Raw genomic sequence first — 17,728 nt, forward strand, 5'->3', positions numbered from 1 at the left:
TGTTCTGGTGGGTGAGGCTGGATCTTGTCTTTCTTGTGGGCAGGACCGCATCTTGTGGTGTGTTTTAGGGTGTCTGTGACCATATTGTGATTTTAGGCAGCCTCTCTGCTAATTGGTAGGGTTGTGTTCCTATCTTGCTAGTTGTTTGGCATAGGGTGTCTAGCACTGTAGCTTGCTTGTTGTTGAGTGGAGCTAGATCTTAGCACTGAGATGGAGATCTCTGGGAGAGCTTCGGTCGTTTGATACTATGTGGAGCTGGGAGGTCTCTGGTGGACCAGTGTCCTGAACTTGGCTCTCCCACTTCAGAGGCACAGGCCTGACACTCGGCCAGAGTGCCAAGACCCGGTTAGCCACGCGGCAGATGAGTGGTTTATTACCGAGGATTTTAAAGCACAGGTACCAATAGCCGGATGAAGAGATTCATAGCATTAGGTCGAGAACAAAGAAACTTCAATCCTCTTGGAGTTTGGAGCCCAGCACAGTGGCACGTGGAGGCATTCTGCTTCACCAACTTGGAAGCTCTCTGAAACCCCTCCTTTTGTATTTTAATGGTGGCTTCACTACACAGCCATGGTTGATTAAATTCTTAGGCATTGGTGATTAATTCCTGAAGATAATTCTTAAAAAGTAGAAGGTCTTAACTGATCTCTCACTGCTAGTATCTAATAATATTTACAGGTGCATGGTGACACTCTCATTGCTATGTGGAGAAAGCAACTCAGAATCCTCTATAAATAACATTTTGAATTTGATTGTCATATATTTTAGAATGTGATTGATTTCCACTTAATGCCCTTTTCAAGTAAATACTTCTAGATAAGCAGCTAACTTAGTTCTGGGCCAATATATTGATTGGCATCCTTAATTAACTAGAATTTCTTTGGGGGCTGTGTTCAATGTGTAAGAGAAAGGGGCCAAAGGCAAAGCCAGATTAAAAGCCAATATCATTTGTCTTTTTTGAATACCAGGGAAATTTCAAGGTCATACAGATTCAGCCTTAAGCTCTTCTACTTTCTGCATTTGCAGTGTTACATCATGATCACTGCTCTTAATAGGATGACCTCATTCTAACCCCCTCCACAAGAGGTACTACAATATGCTATGTCAAAGAAAGATTCTGTTATTCCAGCAGTTGGTTTACAGAGTTAATTAATGACTATGTCATTCAAGACTGATGGTTTGATTTTTTTTTTACTACAAAGGAGACATTATCAGTCAGGGTGCCCTGCACACCCAAACAGAATACCTTGACTACTTTCAAAGGTGTGGGTTGGACTTAGGGAAACCAAGAAAGATGATTCATTACCTCTGTCCATTAATAGTAGAGGATTGGGGGAACAAGGCTACCATCCTAGGCCTGAAGAAGTAAAAGAAGGAGCAGTTATCCTAAGAGACAGTGCCTCCATTCCCCAAATCCAACTGGAAGCTACAGCAATCTATAGCATCAGCTTCCCAGGGTTCCGAGCAGCTGCAGAAGAGATCTGGAATGGAAACAGAAAAAGTGTAACACAGGAGAAGATGAAATGAGAAGTCAATAAAATCAGTAGTGGTTAGTATCCTAGCAAGCCAAGCTGGATGGTACCTCTGGGTCTTGTCTTGAGAAAGGAAGAAAGCTAGCATTTATTGAGTACTGTTCCACTTACTACTGCTATATAACATATCAACCTAAATTTAGTACAGTAAAACAGCCATCATTTTACTATTCTCCTGGTCAGAAATTTAGACAGGATGCAATGGGGATGGTGTGTCTTAGCTTCACAATGTTTGGCATCTCACCTAGGAAGACCTAGATGGCTAAGAATGACTCAGATGCCTGGGAGCTGGAGTCATCTGTAGGCTTCTGTGCTCAGATGACTGGCACCTGGGCTGGATGGCTCACTGGGGACTGTCAACTGGAGCACCTACACCTGGCCTCTCCAAGGGTGTAGGCTTCTTACCCCATGGCAGCAGAGGCTCCTGAGAGTGACAGATCCAAAAGAATCAGATAGAAGCTGCATGGTCTTTTATGACCTAGCCTCTGAATTCACACAACTTCATTTCTGCATTCAGTCCCAGGCCAGGGTAACTAGACTCCGTGTCATGATGGAGTGATATCATGGTCACATTGTAGAAGAGCATGCCAGATGAGAGATTATTGTTGCAGCCATCTTTGGAAAATACAACTTGTCATATTCACATTTACTAAGGCAATATGAACTAATAATTTTGAAACTTTCTGACAATAGTTGCAACAAACTATTTTCCAAGTTAATGGTAAAATTACACTAACCAGAATCCTCTTATTAGCCAGTGTTTTCAATGATTAAACTTTATCTTCCCTTCATGGATTATAGATTTTTAAATGTGGAAGACACTCCCAGAAATCAACTAGCTCAGCATCCTGCCCTTAACCAGTCTGAATGTCATTATTCTCATTTTCCTGCATTTAGCCAAGTGATTGGATAGAAGGAAAAGTAGACACTAGAACCCAGGACCCTTGGATTTTATTTATTTAAACCAGAATTTGATAAGACATGAAATTATAGATTAAATTTTACCAAATGAACCCACAAGCATCAAAGTAGAGGCAGAAGCACCTGGCCAGGTATTGTGTTCCTATAACATGGGAGAAATCAATCTTCTGAGCTGGAGCCCCTCAATGGAGGGTTTGGGCTTAGCTTTGTATGTGTCAAGTGAGAACTCAAGAGCTAGAAGAATAGAAGATTAGTGGTCACCACGACCGTTAATCCCAACAGAAAAACCCTGACACGTTGCTATTAATTTTCCTCCGTGCACTTGGCAGCATCTGCCTGGCCCATCCATCCGTTCATCTGGCTGCTGGTCCAGCAGATCGACCCATGAAATGTTATTAACTTCCTGGCGGAGACTTTTTATAATGTTCTGTGCCCTCCTACTACTTCTGGAGTCAAGCCCTGAGTATGCTTATCTTTGCATCCATGTGCAGAAACAAGGCTTTTGGGGGATGTTTCCAACCTCTGAGAGTCACCTGACAGTTGCCTTTTATTTTTGACATCAAGCATTTGCCAAACTACCCAAAGTTCTAATGAAACATCTAAGAGCTGAGCTTTTTCTTCTTTCTCTTCTATGATGGCAGATACACGTCAGCTTTTCTGGCTTCAACCATTTTGGTCTCCACTCCACTCATATTGTCTAAGACTTCTCTGTAGGTGTTCATGTCTTTCCAGACAATGACTCACTCATTGTGCCATGAAAGGTTCTTTCATAATGTTGCTTCCAGCTGTTCGTAGTGCTTTATTTATATGACAAAAGAAAAAGAACACGTAGTCTATCAGTTGAGAAAGCCTGAGTGGTTGAAAGGTTACCTATCTCTTCACAAGAATAAAATAACATTAATTTAACAGTAAAATATTGTTGATTTATTTTAAAGGCTTCACTTACTGTTCTGCAACTCCCTCTGACATTTTTAAATGGCGAGATGCAGTGTCCGGCACCTGAGTATGCAGCCAGCCCGGGAGACTGGAGGAGTCCGCGTGAGGGAGTGTGAGGCAGTAGGTGGTAGGGGATCCGCCCCAGTTCGGGTCCCGCCAGCCTTGTGGTTGTGGGGAAGCCCCTCCAGGTTGTGGGCGCTAAAGTGAGGAGGTGACTAGCTTATTGGTGCACTTGTGACCTTTCCAATTCTGGGCTTCACCAGTGAGCCTACTCGAGGCCTGGATGCCCTGAGAGCTCAGGGCGCTCCCCTCTGTGCAGACTGATGGCCCCATCCGCAGGGCCTCCGTCTTCAGTCTTCTCACCCAGCCTTGCACATTTCTCATGGAAAGAAGCATTAGCCCTCTCCGGAGAGTTGATGACTCTCTTTCCCACTGCCCTTTACCTCCTAGTCCGTGGGGTTCTGGCCACTCCTCTGCATTCTCTTGCTAATGATATCCTAGCTGCTAGCAAAGCCACTGGTCCTTTCTTTTCCCTTCTCTACCTATGTGACTTCATTGTGCCTCTGTTTCCTCATCTAATAGCAGTAATGACAGTGTTGACTTCATTGAGTCGTTGTGAGGTTTCAGTCATTATATATCATGGTGGATAATAGGTACTACATTACACACAGACACACATACACACACACACACACACACACTTACATATGTATATATATTTGTCTGGGACATATATAGGTAGTCACACACACACATACACAATTTTGAATAGTGCCCTGGGCAAGGCAAGCACCACATGTGTTAACTATTGTTATATATCCAAAGTCACATCCAGCCCACACATGTGCTTTGCTTTCCTGTGGACCTGGCCATTCCCGTGTGCTTCTCTTACTTACTTACTTACCAACCCGATTTCAGAAAGCAGCAGTATTATCAATCCCTGCTATCAAAACCCTCTACTTTAAAAAACATCACCTCTCAAACTTCACAATATTATTTTGAATTTGGTTCCTGTCTTTCAGAGTTTATAAACAACTAATATAAAGCTCCCAACTCCTTCATTAAAATAGTAATGTATGATTGTGTTATAACAACTGGTGATGGTATCTGCTTTCACTGTATAAATCTCACCTTGTTTTTTTTCTGTTTGTTTTTTTTTTTTTTTTGGCATATGTGTGTTAGTCTTGTCTCCACAGCTAGATTGTAATCTTTATATTAGACTATATATTAATCTGCCTATATTATCCGTGGTCCTTCCTAAGCAAGATCTTTTCCACCCATTGCCTCCTGCAGCATGAGTAGAGAGAATAAGAGGTCCCCATTCCTCACCCCTATGTTAAAACCAAATACTTTATGGACAACCTTCCCATCAGCTGTAGGCATGACCAGGGGCCTCACCTGACACTGAGAATGTAGGCTCGGGATTTAATATATGTGAACCGTTCTGCCCGACCCCCAGGTATACGCCGCCAGACTGCCCATTGCGTGAATAAGGGTCACGGGATGGTGAAAGCTACATTCTGTGACCCAGAAACACAACCCAATGGGAGACAGAAGAAGTGTCGTGAAAAGGATTGTCCACCCAGGTAAGCGTCGGTAACAGCTGGAGATCTGTGTGTCTACCTGCAGTGGTGGCTGGTTTAACAGTAATCCAGGGCTCCGTGCTGCAAGAGGGCTGTGTGGCTTTGTTATTAGTATAAATACGGGAAAGCTGTCACAGGTTCCTGTGGCTATGCTGTTGGAACCTGTGACAAGCTGTGAAGGGGACATTTTCTCCCCAGAGAGCAGTACTTCTTACAAAGCTTGTGTGATCTGTGTTTAATTATTTGGTAAGACTTAAGTCCCAAAGCGCTGTTGAAGAGAATGGTATGTAAATCATCCAAAAATTCTTTAGCTAATTGGGCTTGGCTCTTCCAAGAGCACTTACCAACCAGTGCAGCAGAAGCTTCTAGATAACATGCTGACACGTGCAGGTCGCTGCCTGGAAGAGTGGACTTACAGACCAGGCTCTCTCCACCTCAGCACTGCTGCATTTGGGGCTGGATAATTCTTTGTTGTAGGGGGCTGTCCTGTGCATTGCAGAATGTTTAGCAACATCCCTGGCCTGTGTCTATTTAGATGTTTGTAGCACTCCATCTTCCCCACCCAGGTTGTGACAACCGTAAATGTCTCCAAACATTTTTTGCTAAATGTCTCCTGGGGGCACAATCACCCTTGGTTGAGAACCACTGTTATACAGGTATTCACTTGCTCCTAATCGTATTGGTTCAAGATTCTAGAAGGTAGCTGGGATGTTAGCTGGGGAAGAGGAAGAAAGAGAGAGAGAGAGAGAGAGAAAGGAAATAGAGAGGAAAGGAAAGAAAGAATTAATTCTGGGGAGTGTCTTCATTCTCTCTTGTCCTTAAACAGGATGTAGTTCGGTTGCAGATTCCATCAGGCATTCATTCCAGTCCCAAGAAGACATATTAAGAAGAGTTTAGTTTAACAGGAGGGAGCCAGTTGGCATAATCAATCTACCAAGTGACAGGCTGAATTCTAAAGCAGAGCTGGAAGAGTGGGATAAATGCCAGAGAACTAGGTCAAAAAGAAGTGTCTAGACAAGTCAGTTAAGTCAAACAGTGTCAGTCTCTTATAGGCCCGAACAGCGAGGTCCCAGAGGCCAGGGAGTTCTCATCTCAGAGTCAGGTTGATTCTCTATCCAGTTCTGTGGTTTCTTCCAGGTACAAAGTGGGCTGTGAGGTCCAGAGCTGGACCCCACCTCTACTGAGGCAGGACAGAGCTGCTGCTCTTCCCTGTAACTCTCTTGCTGGGAAGAACTAGGGACTTGAGCACAGGATTTGGCCTCTCTAGGTTTTGTATGTAATTGCAGTTTCTATAAATCCTTCTTAGGGAAGAACGAGCCAGGAAAGAGGAACGTTTCCTATCGCTAGCATTATCTAATCGATAGCCTATCACGCCGCAGAGCTTATGGGCTTCCAGCATACTTATTCTCCCTCAGAGTTAACGACTGTCATCAGTCACTTCCTTTTGCCCTCACTAGCTGACTACCAGTACATACACACCTGGGATTCTCACCTCACTTTTCAAAGCCACCCTCCCTGGTGAGTGGCTACCTTTTTAAAACCACAGCTGTTTATTTCTTGAAGCTAATTTTATCCCTGGGGTTCAGGTTCTCATTTTTATTATTTCACTTAGTCTGCCTGGGCCTTAATATTACCAGCAAATATTTGTTAAGCATTCATTATTTTCCATGAGAGATACGACAGTGATAATAACCATGTAACAGTTACCATTTACTGAGCACTGTGATATTGTGATATAATAAGAGATATGGGGCTTCCCTGGTGGCGCAGTGGTTGAGAGTCCGCCTGCCGATGCAGGGGACACGGGTCCGTGCCCCGGTCCGGGAAGATCCCACATGCCGCGGAGCGGCTGGGCCCGTGAGCCATGGCCGCTGAGCCTGTGCGTCCGGAGCCTGTGCTCCGCAACGGGAGAGGCCACAACGGTGAGAGGCCCACATACCGCAAAAAAAAAATGAGATATGTGTCTGGGTAGCTGGTTCCAGGCAGACCTCCTAATACTCAAGGCTAACTAGCTCTAAGCCTGCAGCAGGTCGACATAGAGCAGACTCCTCAAAGAGGCATGCACCTCACCCCCTACTCAGTCTGTGTCTGAGGAGAAGCAAGCAATCTGCTAGGCGTGGTGGGCACCAGAAGGTTTTGATGTGGGCACTAACCAGCTGGGACCAAGGTATAGCTGGGGATATTAGCCATGTCCATAAAAGCAACACGGTCAAAGAAGACTGGATTGAAGATTGTGGCAGCTCTCTATTTTAGAAGAGACATCCATCGGTATCTGACATTTTCTTATTCACCTGTAACTAAAATCTTGGCTTCACTATTTTCAGAATTCAGTTGCCATAGGGTGGTTATCTTTACGTACCTCTACACTCTAATTACAGAACTTTCTAGTTGAAGGTGACTCTATAATAAGATACAACCAGTGCTAGGGACTTCCCTGGTGGCGCAGTGGTTAAGAAGCCGCCTGCCAATGCAGGATACACAGGTTTGAGCCCTAGTCCGGGAAGATCCTCCATGCTGCGGAGCAACTAAGCCCTTGCGCCACAACTGCTGAAGCCCATGTGCCTAGAGCCCATGCTCCGCAGCAAGAGAATCCACCACAATGAGAAGCCCATGCACTGCAACGAAGAGTAGCCCCTGTTCGTTGCAACTGGAGAAAGCCCACGCACAACAATGAAGACCCAATGCAGCCAAAAATAAATAAATAAATAAATTTATTTAAAAAAAAAAAAAAAAAGATACAACCAGGGCTAGAAGGAGACAGATACTGGGGCAAGAGTCCCGAGGCTGGCAGACAGGAGATGAGCTGAGGCTGAAGCCTGGTAGACACAGAGGAGGAGCCTTGATAGAGGAATTCTTAAATGATACAGGCTGAGCTCTGGGGACTTGAAGTTGGCCCTGAGTGTAGTCATATGGTGGCCAAAAAGTAGCCCCCAAGATATTCACATCCTGGTCCCTAGAACCTGCAAGTGTTACCTTATTTAGAAAAAGGGTCTTTGCATGTGTGATTAAGTTAAAGGGTCTTGAAATGAGATTATGCTGGATTACCCACTTGGGCCCTAAATTCCATCACAGTGTCCTTATAGGAGAGTCAGAGGGAACATTCTCTCTCTCTCTCGCTCTCTCTCTCTCTCTCACACACACACACACACACACACACACACACACACACACACAAGAAACAATATGAAGTTGGAGCAGAAAGATTTGAAGACACTGGCCTAAAGATTGGAGTGATGGGCCACAAGCCGGGGAGTGCTGGCAGCCAACAGAGATTGAAAAGAAACAAGGAATGGATCTTCCCTAGAGCCTTCGAAGGGAGTACAGCCCTGCCAAAACCTTGAGTTCATCCCCGTAATACTGACTTGGATGTCTGGCCTCCAGAACTATAAGAAACTAGATTGCTGTTGTTTTCAGCCACCAGGTTGGTGGTGACTTGTTACAGCAGCCCTAGGAAACTAACACAGGCAGCATACTAATTAATGTAAGCATAATGTAAAAGCAGGGGGAGAGCAGAGGCAATCCTTCCACCAAGTCATAGAAGCACCAGGTTTCTCAGCCTCAGCACTAGAGCCACTCTGGGCTGGATAATTCTTTGCCATGGGGGGTGTCCTGTGCATTGTAGGATATTTTGCAGCATCCCTGTTCTCTGCCCACTAGAGGTGTGCCAAGAGCACACCTCCACCCTCATTTGTGACAACCAAAAACGTCTTCAGACATTCCCAAATGTCCCCTGGGGAGGTGGCTGTGGGAATCTCCATTGGTTGAGAACCACCCATCTAAATGAAAGGAAAGGGGTCACTGAGACTGGGAAAAGTCTATGAGAGGTGGGAGAGGAATGAGCATGGTGTGCATGGGAGACCACAAGAAAGCTAGAGAAAATGAGGTGGAATGAACAGGATACGGTGAGAATGTGGATACACTGTGTTTAAAGATCAAGGAAGCAATAGTGCCTATATTGTAATAACGATTGTTATGTTGGAATGTGGAATGCCAATTGAATTGGATTTGGGGATGTACGTAAATGCTATTAGGGAAAAGATTAGTACAAAGATAGTAATTATAAACATGGATATTTTTAAGCAAATTACTATTCTGAGCAAGAGTTCAACAAATTCAGATTAGGACTTTCAGTTTTCTGAGTAGTGAGGGTTAGGAAGAGTTCATTTTTGTAACTTACTGGTTTATTGGTAGTCAGAGCTTCCTGAGCAAACACTGGCATGGGTGTGGGTAGAAGATACAGATCTTTGTACTTGATTTCCAAACTACAGTAAAATTTTCCAGGGCAACTACAGGTTCGTTGGGGGTCTCGACACACACACACACACACACACACACACACACACACACTTCTGTGTTACACATAATTCATACTAAAACCACAGTGTCCATTTTTTTGGGTAGGAAAATTTAAAGATAAACAATCAAATCCATTTATTTGGTATCATAACACCAGTGGTTTCTAATCCTGACTTCATATGAAAGTCATCGAAGAACTCTTAAAAAACACTGATACCTTGGCCCTATGCCCAAGAGATTCTGGTCATCCAATATAGCAATGGGGCCTGAACACTGATAACTTTTTTAAAGCTCTCCAGGTGATGGTACAGTGAGAATCACTGATAGAGCCCCAGTCCTTAGGACTTTTACAAAGTAACTGGAATGATAAGATTGACTAATTATAGGGACTAACGAACAATCCAAAACAATGCATGATCAATTATCCAATTGTACGTTAGGTTTGACAGGTGTCATGGAATTTTGGGCAAGAGAAAAATCAATGGCAAAAATGGAAGACGTCATATTAAGTTGTTCTTGATTCTATGCTGATGAAACCAGAAAGGTTGTCTTATTGGGGGTGAATAAATGGGTGCGCTTGGCCTTTTGTCCTGCTGAGTACTTTGTGTGTTATATTGTCCTTCTCACCAATCACTCAGAGCCTGTAAACAGTCTTCTGTTATAAATCTCCTAGAAGAGGTGTGGTTATGGCAGACACTGAAAACAATGAGATGGACAGCAGAGAACAATTCGGCAATAGCTCCTGAGTCCTGGGCCTGGAAAATAAAGAGGATGGGTTTCACTTTAAACTAGGGACAAACATATGCAAGATGTCTCCAGGAGACTGTGGAGGAAATTTCAGAAAGAGAAACAAGGAAGTCTGTTATCACCTTGCGGTGACATAGCAGAAAGCCTTGTAGCAAGTAACTAGATAAATTAGACTTTCAGTCAGCTCACATTAAGGCCCTTCCAGAATGACATTTGATCTATTCAATAGTGTGTCTGGCCTCCCTTAGAAATGTCAGAGGTAGGACAGAGTAATTAGAATAATTGGGTGGGCATTTATTTGGTGTCATATCATATGGTTCCAATATTAGCGCTTTATCCACACCAGATGTCCAGATGTTAAACACCAAAGAATAAATAAGTAATCTTACTTATTAACTGAAGAGTATAACAGACTTGAGGAAGAGCTTTCTTCTAATATTTTTAACCAGAGATTAAAAGTATAAGAATCAGGGCTTCCCTGGTGGCGCAGTGGTTGAGAGTCCGCCTGCCGATGCAGGGGACGCGGGTTCGTGCCCCGGTCCGGGAAGATTCCCACATGCCGCGGAGCGGCTGGGCCGGTGAGCCATGGCCACTGAGCCTGCGCGTCCGGAGCCTGTGCTCTGAAATGGGAGAGCCCACAACAGTGAGAGGCCTGCGTACCGCAAAAAAAAAAAAAAGTATAAGAATCAAAGAAGTTCTACCTAAATAAATCCAATATTTTGTAAACATAAGTAATAGCACAAAGTTTAATCTTCTTCAAAATTCAATACTCTCTCAAGGTCAGAAGGTTTCCTTAAAATCAGGAATGAAGGAATTCACATGCTGTACTGTTTTCCCATGAAAAACAAATATTCCATTTTATTCCTGCATAGAGGGATGAATAAGCAGACCATACGTCTATAGCAACGGTGGACCCAAACCACACTGGGTCAAGACACCTGTTCTGTATTTTGTGTTAAGGAAGATTTGCACAATGATGGGGAAGGAAGAAAAGAGGGGACTCCGAAAAGGGCTCCTGGCCACTTTCAAAAGCAACTTCTGTGAAACCACTGGGCCCACATCCCAGAATCTTGAGCCAATCTTCCATGATAACAGGTAGAGGAAGCGCACACATCTTCATTTTTCCATGGAGGATCCAGAATATTAATTTAGCCAACAGTTTCAACTATTCAACTCATCAAGAACAGCTGGCAAAAAACGAAATTATTTCATAAGTTTCTTGTTTTTCTACTCCTTTCTTATTAAAGGGACCAGTGAGAATGTTAACAGGTAGACTGAAGGAGATGGGGGAGGGGTGTCAATGAAGGCCATGCCCCTGATTGATCATCTCCTAAATAATGGAAAATTAGTAAGTGTTTAAGTACCTGCTTCACACTGAAATAGAAAAACATTCAATTAGGAGCCAGGAGACTTAGACTCTGATTGGATTCTTTTAGTCAAAAGCAGAAGTCCAAATAACAATAATTACAAATGACTGAGTTTGTATTATGTCAGACTCTGTACTATGCACTGTACATAAACTGCTGTTTCGTTGCATCCACATCACTCATCTAAAGTCAGTATCGTGACATCCATTTAACAGATGTGGAGAGTAAGGCCTAAACTTTCCTGAGGTTGCACAACAGAAAACTGGACCTCAGTTTTCTTGACTGAAAAGAGAGGGTTTTTTTTTTTTCTTTTTTCCATTTACAGACATTATTACTTAGCATCTACTTATGCCAAGTAGTCTGCTGGCTTCCGGAGCTGTGATTGAACAAGCTAGCCGTGGCCCTGTCCGCAGAGCTCCCTCTGCTGGGCTGGAGCATCTTCAGGGACCTCCCAGTTCTGTAATCAGAGCGTCTGCTCCCAGTTTCTTGCCAGTGGCTGAACTGAATGTGTGTCTCCTCTGGGTGACCTTCTCTGACATGTCCATGTGTGTCTGCAGGTGGTGGGCAGGGGAGTGGGAAGCATGTTCGGCGACATGTGGGCCCCACGGAGAGAAGAAGCGAACGGTGTTGTGCATCCAGACCATGGGCTCTGATGAGCAGCAGGCTCTCCCGGCTCAAGACTGCCAGCACCTGCTGAAGCCCAAGACCCTCACCTCCTGCAACAGAGACGTCTTGTGTCCATCAGACTGGACAGTGGGCAACTGGAGTCAGGTGAGCTCAGGGGTCAAAAAGGAAGGCCAGCGTTACTCATGCTCCGTCAGCCCCCCACCCAGTCCTCTTTATTAACTAATCCAGAGTGACCCGGGGTAAAAGTGCACGATGGCCAGCGTTTATAACCTCTGGCCTACTTCCTGCATTTCCCACCTCCCAGTATCCTATCGTGCTTGTTTTCCGTTCTCACAGGATCTTCCTCTCGCCTGCCCAGTGGTCAAATACCCGCCAGGCATGAGCTGGATCTTGCTCGCTCAGACTCACGACAGATCATTGAAAAACCCTCAGGATTTTTGCTGGCCCATTATTAAACCATTGGTAGCAAATCAGGGCTCCCCCACCTACCCCAAGAGTTGGTTTGTCAAACATTTACTGGTAGTTATGCTTCATACTAAAAAACCAAAGGTGGGTCACTCTGCTTGGCACGATAGACAGTAAGTTTACTTGTCACTTGGAGAAGCCCCTCACATCATCCATCTATTCAATCCTGATCAAGGTTTAGGACATGTAATAGTATTAGCCACATAAATTCAAATAGTGTTGCATTTCCCCAAGATGAATCTGATCTAATTCTCTGCATATAATTAGAAATTCATGGGCTAGGAGGTCACGAAAGACTCCCAGGCTTTAATTTTCTTTGGGTCACCATGGGACCCGGAACTATCAGGCCTTGTGCTCCCAGAGTCTGTAGTAGAAGTAGACCTCTGCTTTCTCCAAGGGTGCTGGAGTCTCCAGGGGCCTTGCTCTGCTTCCCTATGCATATTTCAGTCAGTTAGCTAAGGAATGACTAGAAAATAAATGATTTTGTAAAACCAACAGGGCAGAATTTATCCATGGATGCTGACTTCTTATGAGCTTCCTTGGGAAGCCACATGGTCTCCACAATAAAGCTACCATTGACCAGAGTCTTAGGGATTCCTCTTAGACTCACCTTCAGAGAAATGGAGAATATTTGATTCAGGAGAATGCCACAAAAAGTTGATTAGAATTAAGTCTGATGGACAAAGGAGTAATCTGATCCATTTGGATAAAACCTTTGTGTTTAAAGTGATACTTGATTATAAATAAATGCAATTGCTTTTCATAGCTTATAAAGTATTATCTAAAGAAGAATTCAAAATTTTGTATAAGCAAAGGTTCCCTTTCTGAAGATAACTATTTGAAAGCGGAAAACACTCATTTGAATACAGCCATTTTGATAACCTTATTTCCAAAACTGTTTCATTAGCTCAGAGTCACAGTTTAGGTTTATTTAGTTTCTAATTCTGTACAGAATATTCTCTGGAGCACCTGGGTGAAAATAAAAAAGACATGGTCCCTTTATTGTAAGAAGTTATCAAATGGGAGAGCTAAGACCCCAAGAAAGAAAAGACAAAGGTATACATGTAAAGAAAACATACCTACAACCTAATACAGGCGTGTTACTGATGCATGTGCACACGTCAGTAATAGGCCAGAATATACCCCCCTGCTGTTCCTGGAAGGTACAGTCACAGCCTGTGGCTGGCCTGACCTATTAGTCCACTGCCAGCCTCAATTGCCGTAAATTACAGTGTTGTCAAAATAAGGCTGAATGGGGTATTGTGACTGGTCCATCAAATCTGTTTACCCAAAGTGCGTTAGCTGTATCCAAAGCAGTTAATAATTTTTGTCATGCAGACTTTACTAATTCCCAGAATCTTCATGTATTTTCAAAGGACTGCAATTCACATTTGGCTGAGGGATTCTCTTCCTTGTGTTTGTGTTTCTGGGGAGCAAAATGATGTGCCTAACTGGAGAACAAGGGCCTGAAAAGTTGGCACGATGTGACAAGTACTCAAGTCTGTTATTCCAAATAGAGGCCACTGCATAGTATAGTGGCAGCAGACATGGAATACGTTTCCAGCGTCCACAGAGAGGCTGAACCGCTGCCTTCATTCAAGAGATGTTGTCAAGAGAGGTGCTTTTAGTTAAATCAGCATCAAAATATTCATTGAATGGGTCTTCCTTTCTTCCCTTTGCTGTCTTGCTAATGTCTGTACACATTAGCCCTCTAATGAGCTTTGCTGAAATATGCTGAATGTCTTTGACATTCTATGCTGGGATACTTTTTTAAGAGATGATATAGTGATTCTTGCTACACATAGTATTTATGGTCTGGATTTTGTCTTGAGATCAACATTAATTGATGAAAAGTAGTGTTCCAGCAATACCTGATCACTTGGTCTGTACTGGGCTATTTGGGTCACTCCGGACGAGTCTAAAGCTATTACGTAACTGGGTCAAAAGACTCAAGAACTGTGAGGCTCCTAGAATCCTGTAGAATTGTCCTCCCTGGGCTGACCAAGGTGGAAAGCAGAAGAGGGGAATCCATGAGCTGCCCTTCCCTGTCAAGGTTTTCCAGCTCTGGCGAGCCCTAACTGAGCTAGTGTTAAACCTCTCCCAGCCTTTACTCATTTAGAAAGACAGAGTTATTGTAAGGTTTAATGATACTCCACGTGAGCCCGTCACATAGTGCCTAGCAAATAGTAAGCATTCACTAAATAGAAACTTTATTATCAGGCGAGAAGACAAGGGTCTGTTTTCCACGCTACTCTAATTTTGCAAGTCTTGTCCAGTCAGTGACACCCAAGTCCCCTGACAGAATTGATTTGTGGCCCCTGCATTTTCATCTAACTCCCTCCCTGAGCTCAGGGCCATTTTAGGTGGGGAGCATTGTAAGCACAGGGCTTAGAGCCTGCAAGTTTTTCATGGGCCTACAAAAATGTTTGAGACCTGAGGGGGGAAAAAAACCACAAAACTAATGTATTGTTCCAGTAAAGCAAAGGACACTGCAAAATCAGAAATCAATATTAAATTACATATTAAAAGCAAAGAATTATCAAATATTTAGTATGTATATTAAGCACCTTTATGGGTATTAGCACAATATCTCACAATGGCCTGATTAGCCCCATTTTACTGGTGAAGGAACTGAGGCATTAGAGATATTTAGAAATGTGTCCAAGGTCGCACAGCCTCCAAGTGTTGAAGCTAGGGTTTGAAGGCAGGCAGCAGAGCTTTTACTCTGAACACTATGGCATAAAGCATCTCAGAAGTCTGCAAAATGTAACAATTTGACAGCTCTCAGTTCATAAAAAATGTATTATGTTTGGAAACAATTTGTAGATCAGCTTTTCTCACTTTGCTGGAATTCCAGACTATGTGTTAATGATTGCTGAGAAATGAGAGCCACTCATAAATTAAATGAGATGGCCTCACCAAATATTTATTTTCAAAAGCAAAAGAATAAGAAGCCTTTCAAATTGTTTTTACAGAAGAAGAATATATTTCACTTGAAACTAGAGATGCTTTTTAATATATTTGATGGGCTGTAGGGTGGAACCCCCGAAAGCAGACCTGCCCAGGGTCTGCAAAGATCTTTAATCCACCCTTTTTGTGCCTGACCAAAGCACACAATCAAACAAATGAACAAAGCAATTAATTTGCCCAGCTACTAAGAATGTATTAAGTGCAAAGCTGTTCACTCGGGTGTTGGCTTGCACAAGTGACCAGATAGATTAAATGTTTCACAAACAAGCTCTCCTGGCTCTTCAAACAGAAGGCATTGCAGCAAGTGCCAATGGCTTATCTATCACTAAATGAAAAGCAAAACAAACAGGTGAACAAAATTCATGTGAAGGCCATAGGAGTTCCTGCAACTGAAGGGAGACAGAGCATGGAAGGTGAGGAGACATCGCTGAGTCGCTTACCCTCAGTATTTCCTAGTTTCATTCAAGGTCCAGGACACTCTTGTGAGGCTGGACACCTGATGCTTTAGCCTCCACCGCCTGCTCTTTTAGCATGGGACCTCTGCAAGAGCCAACAAGGACTGAGAAGTCCTTGCCAGATGTCAGCAGCCCATGCTTTGCCAGGTTTCCTGGAAAACACATGTGAGCACCCTTGTCTGAAACAGCTACTCACAGAAAACCAATCTGGAGCCATGCTGCTTCTCTACATCATGTCTGATTTGTTATTAATTATCTAGAGTACTGTATTCGTTTGCTAGGGCTGCCATAACAAAGTACTATAAACTGGGTGTCTTAAGCAGTAGAAATGTATTGTCTCACCATTTTTGTAATGTTGACTAAAAATAATGCACAACCTAAAAGTCGAGAGTTATGTTTTATTTGGTGGACAAAACTGAGGCATTAAGCCTGGGGCACGGCCTCTCAGATAGCTCTGAGGGACTGCTCCAAAGAGGTAAGGGACGAGCCAGGATATATAGGGTTTGTTTGTTTCTTTTAATTTTTATTGGAGTATAGTTGATTTACGATGTTGTACAAAACAGAAATAGAGTCACAGATGTAGAAAACAAACTTATGGTTACCAAGGGGGAAAGGGGGAGGGATAAATTGGGAGACTGGGATTGACATATATAGGGGTTTTTGTGACAAAGACCAGGTTGTTGGAACATCTAAAGATTACCATTAATTAAAGAAAACCAGATATCTAAAGTTAAGGAATTTAGCACTTTTCTGTGTATGGGAAGGTGCAAGAGTCTGGCTCACTGAAATCATGCCTTTGATGTGCACCTTAGCTATCTCAGGCCAGGATCCTATTCTTCCCCATCCTGAGTCCCCTCAGGGCTCACCATCGGTGGCTGTAGTGGCTTGACGGCTGCGACATCCTTTGTTTACGGACACGGCAGGCAACATTTTTCATTCACAGCAACCAGCAGTCCAAGATCAAGGTGTGGGCAGAGTTTGCTCCTTCTGAGGGCTGTGAGGGAGAATCTTTTCCATGCTTTTCTCCTAACCCCCAGGGCTTTGCTCAGAATCTTTGGTGTTTCTTGACTTGTAGATGCATCACCTTCATCTCTGCTTTCATCTTCACGTGGCATTGTCTTTATATGTGTGTCTCTGTATCCAAATTTACCCTTTCCATGAGGACAATGGTCAGTTTGGATTAGGGCCCAACCTAGTGACCTCATTTTAACTTGATTACCTCTGTAAAGACCCCATCTCCAAATAAGACCACATTCTGACATACGAGTGAAGAGGGTGAGCAGGAGTTAGAACTCTAGTATATCTTGTTTGGAGGGGACACAGTTCAGCCAATAACAGGTACCTAAGGGCTTTAGCTTACTTTCAAAATGGTTTTAGTATGAGGTCCAATCATTCATTTATAAATTCCTGAGACTATGCATTAAATGTTTTTATGCCCAAAGCATTAGCTGTTTCCCTGCTCATCCCTTTAGCCCAAGCTCTCTGAGAAACCTCAACTGTGGTTTTGAATAAACTCTCTCTTAGCACTACAGCTCTGAGCCAACTGGGGGTCCCCCCCCCCCACTGCACAGTGCACCTCGGATGGGTGGAGTTGACTAATTTAGCAGCAGACCTCTTTCTCAGCGGGCTCCCCCCAGAGACCTTAATCTAAGATTGATGGCAAATGAGGGAAAGATAACTCCCAGGGAGGACATTAACAGATTGACAAGCTATTTGCCTGGTACCGGGGTCAAAATTATAAGGTAAGGGGGTAAGGTAATCATAGCAGAAATTGGTTTTGAGAATCCTGAAACTACCCATTGAGATGAGTTCTAAGTGTGGCTTTGTGT

The 17,728-nt window shown here is 43.5% G+C and overlaps 1 protein-coding gene across 1 annotated transcript in view; it reads left to right on the forward strand.

The window, feature by feature from the left end:
- Positions 1-17,728, forward strand: part of ADAMTS12 (ADAM metallopeptidase with thrombospondin type 1 motif 12) — a 393,027-nt gene that overhangs the window by 303,155 nt on the left and 72,144 nt on the right. Inside the window, 2 exon segments of the mRNA XM_082836323.1 lie at positions 4,849-4,975; positions 11,940-12,153. Of these exon segments, the coding sequence (XP_082692449.1) occupies positions 4,849-4,975; positions 11,940-12,153 (341 nt within the window).

The sequence above is a fragment of the Leucopleurus acutus genome (assembly GCF_964270905.1).
Source record: "Leucopleurus acutus genome assembly, chromosome: 3".
In the NCBI taxonomy this organism is placed as follows: domain Eukaryota; kingdom Metazoa; phylum Chordata; class Mammalia; order Artiodactyla; family Delphinidae; genus Leucopleurus; species Leucopleurus acutus.